Source organism: Tupaia chinensis, unplaced genomic scaffold, assembly GCF_000334495.1.
Source record: "Tupaia chinensis unplaced genomic scaffold, TupChi_1.0 Scaffold000484_1, whole genome shotgun sequence".
Lineage (NCBI taxonomy): Eukaryota > Metazoa > Chordata > Mammalia > Scandentia > Tupaiidae > Tupaia > Tupaia belangeri.
The window spans coordinates 1,929,675-1,941,095 of record NW_006159996.1 but is presented as its reverse complement, the minus strand read 5'-3'; the positions used below and the strand labels follow the sequence as shown (position 1 = coordinate 1,941,095).

The window sequence follows — 11,421 nt, the reverse complement described above, 5'->3', positions numbered from 1 at the left end:
ATTGGTCCGCCTGAAGAATTAGGCCAGAAGGCCTGGGATAGGGGACTGCTTTACTAGCAAAGATGGCGGCGGCTGCGGCAAGTCGTGGGGTCGCGGCTGCAAAGCTCGGCTTGCGTGAGATTCGCATCCACTTATGCCAGCGCTCGCCAGGCAGCCAGGGCGTGAGGTGAGACGCGGTGTGGGGAGGCAGGCGGGCTTTGGGATGCCGGGGTCACGACCTCGACCTCCCGGGTGATTGGGATAGCCGGCGCCCACAGCATGCGCGGCGCTCTTTCCGGCCCCGCAGGGACTTCATCGAGAAACGCTATGTAGAGCTGAAGAAGGCGAACCCCGACCTGCCTATCCTAATCCGCGAATGCTCAGATGTGCAGCCCAAACTCTGGGCTCGCTACGGTGAGCGCGGGACGCTGGGAGTATGGAACGTTGGTGGGAGAACAAGAGTTCGAGGGTAGGGGCCTACCAAAGAAAGTCACGCAAACCTTGTTGACCTTGAACACATTTATATTCGTAAGTTCATATCCTGCTTTGTATCTCGGACAGCATCTTTACGGAGGCTCTCCTAATGTTGTGTAGGGACCAAGAATTGTCATTTTTTATAGTTAACTTTGGGCTTTGGATAGGAAAGAGATACTAGTCAATATCTGAGTTAGGTCCTCCCAGTGCCAGCCCTAGTAATGTATGAGAATCTCATTAATGTTGAGGACTAAATGTTAGGCCCTGTGTTCTTTCCTGCCTAAATCTCATTTAATCTTCATTAATCATATTAGGAGTGAATTCTTTTTTAAAAAATTATTTTATTTTAATTATTTCGTTTTAATTTTTTTGAAGGTGACCAGAGAGAGAGAGAGAGAAGGAAAGTGAGAAAGCAAGCTGCCAGGTCCAGGACTTGAACCACAGTGAGCCATGTGGGCTGCCTTAACCACCACACCACTTGCCAGCCCCTGGGAGTGAATTCTTTATTCTCACTATTGAGATTATAAATCAAAACTTCATGCAATATAGTTAAAGTTATGCTGCTAGAAGAAGGTTGAACTTTATATTTTTCCCCTTTCCTAGAATGTACCTTCCCCAGACTGCCATGGGGATGTGAATTCATATATTATTCCTTCAAAAAGGCATTCTTTTTTTCTTTCTTTATTTTTTGGAGAGATTTTTGCTATAGGGCACGTGCGCTCACCAGAGACAGAAAGCAAGAAATCACCCCCTGGGGGAGGATGGCCACACTGCAATCCCTTCTCCTCCATTCTCCTCTCGGGATCTTGGGGCGCGCGCTCGTGCGCCTGGCACGAGTCCAGGGTCCAGGACTCGAACCGTGGTCAACTACATGGGAGCCCAGCGACATAGCCATTATGCCAACTGCTGGTCCCCAAAAAGGCATTTTCTAACCAGCTATATAGAACTGCCTCTAGCCCATTTTTACCGTATTACCCTATTCCAATTTATTGCATTCTGAACATTTATGTTGCCTAACAGTGAATAGTGAAGTTTTGTTTTTTAAATCACTGTAGGGCATGCATGCTCTCCAGAGAGAAAAGGAAAATAAAAAATCACATCACTATCACCCCAGGCTTGATGGCACGAGTCCAGGGTCCGGGACACGAACCGCGGTCGACTACGTGGGAGTCCAGCGACATAGCCATTATGCCAACTGCTGGTCCCCAAAAAGGCATTTTCTAACAAGCTATATAGAACTGCCTCTAGCCCATTTTTACCGTATTACCCTATTCCAATTTATTGCATTCTGAACATTTATGTTGCCTAACAGTGAATAGTGAAGTTTTGTTTTTTAAATCACTGTAGGGCATGCATGCTCTCCAGAGAGAAAAGGAAAATAAAAAATCACATCACTATCACCCCACTCTGTGGGTGGGGGACTCACCACTATCCCCTCTTCTATTCTGCTCTGGGGATTTTGGACATAAATGCACACACACTGGGTATGTTTTTCAAACTGCCAGGTCCAGGACTTGAAACATGCACTCAGCCATATGGGATCCAGTTGCCTTAGCCACTGCCACTGGCTAATAGTGGGATTTTAATCATGCCTTTAACTACACTGTGCCCTTGGAATGTCTGGAGGTGGAATTAAGAGTAACAGCTAAGGGACCAGCAGTTTGCCTAATGGCTATGTCGCTGGACTGCCATGTAGTTGACCACAGTTTGAGTCCTGGGCCCGGTGGCTTGCGTGCCCAAGATCCTGAGTGCCTGCGTGCCCAAGATCCTGAGAGGAGAATGGAGGAGAAGGGATTGTGGCGTGGCCATCCCCCCTGGGGGTGATTTTTCACTTTCTGTCTCTCTCTCTCTCTCTCTCTCTCTCTTTCTGGCGAGTGCACGCACCCTATAGCAAAAACTTCTCCAAAGGGAAAAAAAAAGTCACAGCTAAGGCAGACTGGTTCCAGCTGACATTTGTACAACAGCGTCCTATGCACTAATGATTGTTTAGAGAGAAAAAGGTTCTTCCTAGTCAGTAGACTATAAAGGAAGACCGGCAGAACTTCAGTGTACTGTGCTCAATCTTATAAGTGCACCATGGATCCCAGAGAATGGACACTCAGCCAAGGCTAACCCCATGTAATAAATACTCCACTCATAGTAATTAGTAATAAATGCCTCTAAAAGCCTTCCTGAAATACTTTCCTTCTCATTGTGGCAACTCAAAAATCAGCATAAACTAGTTGTACTTGAACTCCTACATGTGTTTGATAAACACTGGATTAGTTCTAGGTATACCTTGTCTTCTTTGGTCATATCTCTTTACTATCCTTCCCATCCTAACAAGACTGTAAAATAAAGACCTTTTACTATACTTTGGTTGCCTTCACAGTACAAAGTCAACTCTAAGTCACCTCTCTCCCTCTCTCCTCAGCATTTGGCCAAGAGAAGAACATCACTTTGAACAACCTCAGTGCTGATCAGGTAACAAGAGCACTGGAGAATGTGCTAAGTGGCAAAGCCTGAAGCCTAAATTGAGGATTAGAGCACAACCCCAGAACCTGGGCTCTGCTAAACTAAGTACAGTGTAGAAAATTATGTTCTCCTGTTCCTTATAAAATCTGCTGTAAAACACTGTCTCTGGGTGTTCTTGTTCTCATTTTGTTTTTCTATACCTTATTTTACAACCAGTGAGGCATGTAGTTGAATATAAAAATAAAAGTTTTATTCTGTTTCATCAAAAGCCACCATCTGCTGAAACAATAACAACAGGAACTGGGGTCAAAATGTCTTGACCTAAGGGGGAGCAGAGACCATGAGACCTCATTTTGGTCTTAAATTTCCAAAGGCTCCTCTCTCTCTCTCTCTCTCTCTAAATGTGCGTGCACTCACCAGAGAAACACACAGAGGAGGGAGCAATCCCCCTGTAGAGAATGCTCATTCTGCAGCTGCAGTTCCTTCTCCATCTCTCCCTCCTTTCAGGATTTTAAGGAAACATGCCCAGTTTGTTCCTCTAGCCACCAAGTCTGGGACTCGCAACATGTACTCAGCCAGGTGGTATCTGGCTACCTTAACCATCAGGCCACACCGCTGGCCCTCACTCTCTTAAGAGAAAGTGGACAAAGAAGCTGAATGGGGGGTGGCAGTGAAGGACTGAGGTGCCATGAAGGTCATCCGTGAAGAGCTGTCTGCCGGAGAGCATGTGCACGATCCTGGAGCTGGGCCTCTTCCTGATGTCTTTCCAGGGCCTGTAGCCCTGACTGCTGCAGAAAAGCCTGAGCAGCCTGGGATCAGGAAAAAAACATTCACCATCTAGATCCCTGTACTCTAAGACGGTTCCTACAGCCTCACTGGCTTAGCCCACTTATTTGAAGAGGGTGTGTTCCCAACAAGATGAAGGGAGATACTGACTCGGAGTCTATATAGGCTAGCAAGGCCTAGAAAAGCAACTGTAGTTAGGACTGGAAGGGAAGGGGGGCCATGGTGAGACTGGAAGCTTCATAGCGGGAGGGATTGGGGTCCAAAGCCAGAAACCTGTTACCTCTGGCTGATAAAGGAACAGTAGCTGCAGCAGCTCCAAACTCTGGGCTACTACTTCAGTGTCAGAACAGGCCAGCATTTTCAGCAAGGAGGGGAGCAGGGGTCCTGGCCACAGCCGCTGGCAGTAAGCAGAACCCTTTTCTGCAACATTGCACAAAACTGTGAGCACCTGCAAAAAGACATGTATACAGTCTAAAAGATGAAAGCCAAAGATCATGTTTCCTATAATATATAGAATACTGACCACATACTTGAACATGGTGCCAAGCTTTTTGGTATGCATGTAGGATTACTATCCCGCATTACAAATTATACTGAAGCTTAACGCGATCAGTTGATTTGCCCAAGGAAAATACTGAATAATCTACACTTTAGGGACTCATATCTGTAGAGTGGTCTGACCTTGAAGCTACACCACACCAGTTGCCTGTTCATCTAAGAGTACTGAGGGCCCAGGATTACTTTCCCTGTTTACACTGACCACCAGATCTTATACTGAAGTGACCCCAATACATACCATTAGGCTCACCATATTTGATACTGGTAACAGCTGCAAGAGAGGCTCAATCAGATCCAGGGAGAGTAAGGAGGTACAGAAGCTAGGACTATTTGCTGGAAGGGAAAATGTCAAGGTGAAGTACCATAAGCAGTCCCAACCCCCAATCCTACCCATCTCAGGCTAGGCCATAAGGAAATATTCCCAGTACCTAAAGCTCCAGACCTGGGTAGATTTTAGTGCATACCAGTGAGGTTGTTGAGAAGCCAGAGGCCCTCAGGAAGCAGGCTAGGCTGCTTCTGGAGGAAGAACTGCAGAAGGATAAATAATGCTGCCACAACACGCTCATCCCTGAGCTGTAGCTGGCCTCCCATGTCCTCCACTGCTGCTTCTGTTAGCAGGTTGCTTAGACACCGAAGCACAGGGCATGCCAGCTGTGAAGACAAATTGGGAGGATGGTGTAAAGAAGGGGTTACCTGCACAGAGGAAGGACAAAGTATCAAGAACATCAAAACTTTGACCTGTCCTCTTCACCTACCAGCTCCAGTCCTGCATCCTCAATTTTCTGGACAGCCCCTGCCAAGTCCAATAGCAACAGCCCCAGAGTGGACAGAGCCCCATGGCTGATGATCAGGGAATTGTTGACCTGGCTGGACAACAGGAAGCATTAGTCACTATCCAGTCAATCCCACCTGTAAGTTGAGAAACAGCCTACGTCTGTGGGTCTCCTGGGCTCTAAGGAGAGAGGACCACAGAGGGATGGAACTCATTACAGCAATTCCAGAAACTCAAGTTCAAAGACCTGAGTCTCAATGCTAGGGAAGGTCTGTAGCACTTTCCCAATTGGCCTATGTCACCTGCAGATGATATAGTGAAGACACCAGGCAAACTCCACAGCAACTCCAGGGTTCAGCTTTGGACCAGGTTGCAACAATTGCAGTATGTGTTGAAGGAGACTGGAGCCCAGGATGGAGCTGCAAGCAGAAGCAGGGCTATGAGTAGGAACCGTAAAGATGCCAGGGGTCTTTCCAAACCCTGACAGCAGGTGGGTAGTGTACAAACTCCAAACCCCTCCTAGCCAGACATGTAGTTAAAATGTGCAACAGCTCTGAAAATCAGACTCCATAAAGCATCCAGGAGCTATACCACCAAGCAGGCCACCTCTGGTTGCACATGTGGGGATGATACTCACGGAATGATCTTCTCTGGAGCTTCCTTAGCCTGCAGAAGCTGAGACAAGGCATATCCAAGAGCTTCCAGCACAGCCACATGGGGAGACTAGAAGTAGATAGGGTAGGCAGTCTGACTCTAGAAGGTGAGTCATAAGATCGCCTAAAACTTCCAGCCCCCCTTGGCACAGGGCCTAGGTTGGAGCTACCTAACCAAAGCAGGTGGGGGATGTGGAGACGACTGAGAAGAGGTCTTAAAGGAGGCACTCACCTGGATGCAGGCAGCCAAGGCTGGAACAATGCCCTGTGGCAGGAGCTGCCTTCGCACAGCCTCACTCTCCACGATCAGGTTACCCAGTGTATACAGACACAGTTCCTGAGAACAGACAACAAAAGCACTGGGCTTGGCCTGTCTCATGCCAGGCCCAGGTCAGTTGGGAGGATGGAGCAGGCCTATCCTTGAGAATCACAAGAGGGTGGGGAGATGATGGGTATATACATGGCTGTGGGTACCAGGAAAACAGCTTTTCTTCTTGCCCCTACCAGTCAGAAGGACCCCCCAAAGCACAACTTTAAGCCAAAGCAAGGTGGGAAGGAGCAGGGCTTACTATGAAGTCCGAGCTGTGACCGGAGAGGTAGGTGAGGAGGTAGGAAGTGGCTGGCAGGCAGGCCTCAGCGACCGTTGACTGCTCAGAATGAGAGAGCTCATGCAGACACCGAGCCGCTTCAAGCTGCAGCAGGGCCTGGTTGCTAGTCAGGAGCCCGACCAGGGTTCGCATGCTGCCCTCCAGCCTACATGAATGAGCACCAGAGCCTGGTTCAGCCTGTGACCCATCCCCTCCACTCTCCCGTCCATTCCTCAAATCCACTCACTCACACCACCCACACTGACCGGATGAAGGTTTGCTGCGTCTCAGGGTGCTGCAAGCCTCGGCGAAGACTGACAAGAGCCTGCTCTCGCTCCTTTTCCTCTGTCCCTCTCTGAGCAAGCCGCAGGAACTGATGCACCTGGAGCCAAGGCGGAGGAAACCAGAGTTGCTAGAAGCAAGTTCTGAATCCTGCTTTGCTCATTTTACCTGTGAGCTCTCCAATATCATACTATCCCCAGGATTTGTCATTCACACTGATACAGCTAATATAGTAACACCAATCTTACAGTGGAGCGAACAAAGGAGAGAATGAAACTGGGTCCTAATACCAGTCCTACCACTTAATTCTACATGGAACCTGAATGTAAGTTTCCTAACCTAAAAAACATGAATCCACCCAGCCTTTTTACAAGGTTATTTCAAGGATAACATATAAGACTCACTGCCTGGCAAAACCTACCCAAGGCATTTTCCCCAAGCAATCTACCCTCCAACCACACCTAGCACCACATGAGTTCTTTCCTAATGCTTCCAAGCTTCTGCACAAGCTGTCCCTTCTGCCTGGGGTACCATATCCAGATTCCCACTCTTTAGATGTCTGCTGATCATTGCCTCCAGGAAATTAGCTCTTTTGGCTTCTATGGCAGACTGGAGTTTCCCTTGTGCATCATGTTTCCTTCTATTATGACCTATGTCTCCTTCACTGGGCAGTGAGCACTTCAGAAAAGGGACTCTTTTTATCTTTCATCTTGTGTACCTCACTGCCCAGCACAGTGTCTGACATGAAGTAAACACACACATACAAAGTATAAAAAAGTCAGTTAAGGGGCCAAGGAGTGGCACAGTGGTGACACAACTGGACCCACATGGGAAAGTTCCTGAGTTTGCATCAGAGGACCTCCCTGAGCATACCAGGACCAAGCATGCATGCCTATAATCCCAGCCAGCTGAGACTGAGGGTGAATCATGGGATGAGACCCTGTAAGGGGGTTCCTGTACCCTTGTCTCTCTCTCTGATAGAATAAATAACTTAAGAAAAAGAATAAGTGGGCCAACTGGTGGCCTGGTAGTTAAGATGGCTGGTTCCAATGTGGCCAACTGCATGGTTCAAGTCCTGGACCAAAGAGCTTGAAAAACACACTGGGCACATGTGAATGCCTGCCCAAACTCCAGAAAGGAAAAATGGAGAAGGAATTGCAAGAAGACCTCCCCCATGGAGTATGCCTTCTAACTTTCCATTTCTATCTCTCTCCAGCAAGTGTGCACACCTGTTAGCAAATGTTAAAAAGAGGGACTGGCAGTTGGCATAATGGCTATGTCGTTGGACTCCGATGTAGTAGACCGCGGTTCAAGTCCCAGATCCGGTGGCTTAAACCTCAGTAGACCGCCATGTGCATGCATACCCAAGATCCCAAGAGGAGACTGGAGGAAAAGGGAGTGTGGCGTGGCCATCCCCCCAGGGGGGTGATTTCTCGCTTTCTGTCTCTGTCTCTCTCTGTCTTTCTGGCAAGCACACGAGCCCTGTAGCAAAAACCTCTCAAAAAAAAAAAAAAAGAAAAAGAAAAGAAAAGAAAAAAGGTGAGCTTATAAAGAAAAACAGTAAAGTAAGTATAACCTAAGTGCAAGTGCTTTATAAACTATGGGTAATCACAGGTAATTGAAACACCGGAGCTTGCTAACTGGATGCTTGCTGAATGAATAAATCCTGTCGTTCACTCTATAAATACCTAGCGTCTTCTACTACGTATGACAAACACTGTGTAGGCATCTGGATTTTCAAAGACAAATAAGATAGGGAGGGCTGGCAGGTGGCATGGTGGTTGAGGGCACTGGACTCCCACATGGCTGACCGAGGTTCAGCAAACCTGGCGGCTTGCTCACTTTCTCTTCTCTGTCTGTCTCTGGTCAAAATTGGAAAATAATGATAATAAATAATTCTAAAAAAAAAAAAAGTGTGTGTGTAGGCATCTGGATTTTCAAAGACAAATAAGATAGGGAGGGCTGGCAGGTGGCATGGTGGTTGAGGGCACTGGACTCCCACATGGCTGACCGAGGTTCAGCAAACCTGGCGGCTTGCTCACTTTCTCTTCTCTGTCTGTCTCTGGTCAAAATTGGAAAATAATGATAATAAATAATTCTAAAAAAAAAAAAAGTGTGGGGGGGGACGAGCAGTTAGCATAATGGCTATGTTGTTGGACTCCCACGTAGTTGACTGCGGTTCATGTCCCAGACCCGGTGATCCTGAGAGAAGAATGGAGGAGAAGGGAATGCAGTGTGACCATCCCTGGGGGGCGAGGTTCTTGTCCCAGATCTTGCGGCTTACTTTCTCACTTTCTCTCTCTCCCCCTCTATGGTCACATTTAAATACATAGTTAACTAAAATCATTCTTTTAAATAAATAAATAAATAAATAAAATAGATAGGGCTTGGGTTCCTGTGGGTTTAGTCTAGTTGAAGAGAGAATTATAAACAATTAGATACATAAGTAATATTCTGTAAAACAGAAATGGGCTGTAGAGACAGAATAGTGAAAAGGACCCACTTTAAATGCAGCTAATGCAAAGACTTCGAGACAGGAAAGAACCTGGTATATTGTTCCCAGAATTGGAGAGGTGACAGTGGTGGGATGAGTAAGCTGATAGGGTTGGAGGTGGGCAGAGGTTAGATCATACTGAGGTTTATAGGTTACAGGAAGGATTTTGGTCTCTGTGTGTTGTTAAAAGACTTCCTGAGGGGCGACAAGCACAGATGTGGGGTGACCTTTCAGGAGGTTGCTGTATTTTCCAAAGAAGAGACGGCGGAGACAGCTGCAAAGGTGAGGCATTTTATGTAAAGACTCTAGAGTTCTTCAGTAAGTAAAAATGACTAGGACTTGATGATGGGACTGAGACAAAGTTAGAGAGGGTTACTCCTTGTTACTGGCTTGACCCACTGTATGGATAGAAGTGTAGTGTGCATCACGTCCAGGTTTGGGGCGACTTGGGTACTCGTGGGAATTTGGCCCAAGCAGGCACGACAGCAGCGCGCACCCGGTCCTACGCCCTCACCTCTGCTTCCCCGAGGACCGCGGCCACACGTTCCCCTCCAGTTTCCTCCGGGCCATCTTCTCTGAGTAGCCTCTTGCTGACCAGCTGCTGCTCCCTCCGCGCTTTCCTCAGTGCTGGGGACAGAACAGCCAGTTGAGTGTAGGAGGAGCCAGGACTCAGACCGCGCGACTCTGAGCCGGGCGTCTTCTCAACCTAGCTCCGAACGCCAGACCTCCATCTTCCCGCAATCCCTAGTCCTCCCGCACCTGCCTCCCGCTCCCGCCGGCGGCACCGTAGCTCCTCCACCCCGCAGACCACTGGCCTGAGGAAGCCCTGCCGTCGCCTCCACATGGTGGAGCTCCAGGAAGCTCGCGAGGAGCTCAGCGTTTGCGAATCCTGGGGACGAAGCCTTGGCACCAACAGCTCAGCCTCAGCGGAGGGCGGGACCGGAGGGAGGGAAATAAGAGGGGGCGGGCAGGGCGCACTAAGGGGGCGGGGCGAAGTGACGGGGGTGGAACGAGGTAACCGGCGGAGTGGAGGGTGGATACGTAGGGCAATGGTTAAGAGCCCAGCCAGTCCAAGCCACAGCGTGAAGCTAACGCCAAGCAGCCAGCTGGACTCTAGTTTGTTTCCTTCTCAGTTCTAGGAAGGAAAGTAATTTATCGACATCTAAAAAAGTAGAATTGGGAACCAGCAGATGGCAGGGTGGTTAAAGGCGCTGGATTCCCACAAGTTCGAACACAGTTCGAGTCCCAGTTCCACATGGTTTGCTTTCTCGCTTTCTCTCTCTAGTCATATTAAAATAAATAAATAAAGTTAAATTTTAAAAATTCTAGGGGACCAGCAGTTTCTAGGGGACCAGCAGTTGGCATAATGACTGTGTCGCTGGACTCCCATGTCGTCGACCGTGGTTCGAGTTCTAGACCTGGTGGCTTAAACTCACGCCGGGCGTATATGTGTGCGTGCGTGCCCAAGATCCGAGAGGAAAATGGAGGAGGAGGGATTGCGGTGTAGCCATCTCCCCTGGGGGTGATTTCTCGCTGTCTCTCTGTCTCTCTGTGTCTTTCTGGCACACGCCCTATAGCAAAAAACCTCTCCAGAAAAAAAAATCTTAAAAAAAAAAATTAAATTTACATAAGTGGAGGTAGAGGGATTTGACCAGAGATGGAGGGATGGGGAACTTTAGGAGGTAATGGTCAAATCTGCAAAACCTATCAGGCAGGAGAAATAAGTTCAAGAAATAGTTGAGTGGCCAGCAGGTGGTATAGCGGTTGGGGTGCTGAATTCCCACATAGTCGACCATGGTTTGAATCTCAGCCCTGATGGCATGCTTTCTCACTTTTCCTCTCTCTCTCTCTCTCTCTCTCTCTCTCTCTCTCTTTCTCTCTCTCTGTCCCTGTCTCTTTCTCTCTGGGGAACACACGGGTCCTATGGAAAATTTTTTAAAAATTAAATAACTCAAAGAAAAAAGAAATCTATTGTACAACATGGTGACTGTAGTTAATAACAATATAATACATGTTTGAAAATTGCTAAGACACAGACCAGCCAGTGACATGGTGGCTAAGACAGCTGGATCCCACATGGCAGATAGCGCAGCTGAGTCCCAGACTGGCAGTTTGAAAAACACACCAGACACATGTATGTGTCTCCATGCCCAAAATCCCCAAAGGGAAATAGAGGAAAAGGGATTACAGTGTGGCCAACCTTCCCTGCCAGGGGAGGGGTTGGGATTCTCATTTTCCCTCTCTCTCTCTCTCCAGTGAGCACACATGCCCTATATCAGACTAAAACAGAAGAAGAAAAAATGGCTAGACAATAGATTTTAAATATGCTCACCATAAAAAGGTGATAAGTATGTGAGATAATGTGTATATTAATGAGCTTGA

General features: G+C 47.9%; 2 protein-coding genes across 6 annotated transcripts; one reads left to right on the top strand and one right to left on the bottom strand.

Moving 5' to 3' along the window:
* Nucleotides 1-12: 12 nt before the first annotated feature.
* On the top strand, nt 13-3,071 carry NDUFA2 (NADH:ubiquinone oxidoreductase subunit A2). Of its 3 annotated transcripts, none has more exons than XM_006156219.3 (3): nt 13-166; nt 287-393; nt 2,867-3,071. In XM_006156219.3, exons 1-3 carry the CDS (start codon nt 63-65, stop codon nt 2,956-2,958), a joined length of 303 nt encoding a protein of 100 aa, XP_006156281.1. In that variant the 5' UTR covers nt 13-62; the 3' UTR covers nt 2,959-3,071. The 3 variants fall into 3 exon arrangements, with proteins under 3 accessions (XP_006156281.1, XP_014446283.1, XP_027630637.1); XM_014590797.2 differs by having other exon boundaries at nt 22-166; nt 245-393; XM_027774836.1 differs by having other exon boundaries at nt 36-166; nt 258-393.
* Nucleotides 3,072-3,135: 64 nt separating this feature from the next.
* Nucleotides 3,136-9,974, bottom strand: TMCO6 (transmembrane and coiled-coil domains 6). 3 transcript variants are annotated; one of them, XM_006156220.3, is made up of 12 exons: nt 9,799-9,974; nt 9,554-9,666; nt 6,530-6,645; nt 6,246-6,429; nt 5,909-6,013; nt 5,661-5,746; nt 5,326-5,442; nt 5,007-5,118; nt 4,716-4,902; nt 4,490-4,584; nt 3,974-4,141; nt 3,136-3,716 (listed from the first exon to the last, which is right to left on the bottom strand). In XM_006156220.3, the coding sequence occupies exons 1-12, from the start codon at nt 9,881-9,883 to the stop codon at nt 3,603-3,605; spliced, it is 1,482 nt and encodes a 493-aa protein (XP_006156282.1). In that variant the 5' UTR covers nt 9,884-9,974; the 3' UTR covers nt 3,136-3,602. The 3 variants fall into 3 exon arrangements, with proteins under 3 accessions (XP_006156282.1, XP_027630636.1, XP_014446282.1); XM_027774835.1 differs by having other exon boundaries at nt 4,502-4,584; XM_014590796.2 differs by having other exon boundaries at nt 9,803-9,903.
* Between the last annotated feature and the right edge of the window lie 1,447 nt (nt 9,975-11,421).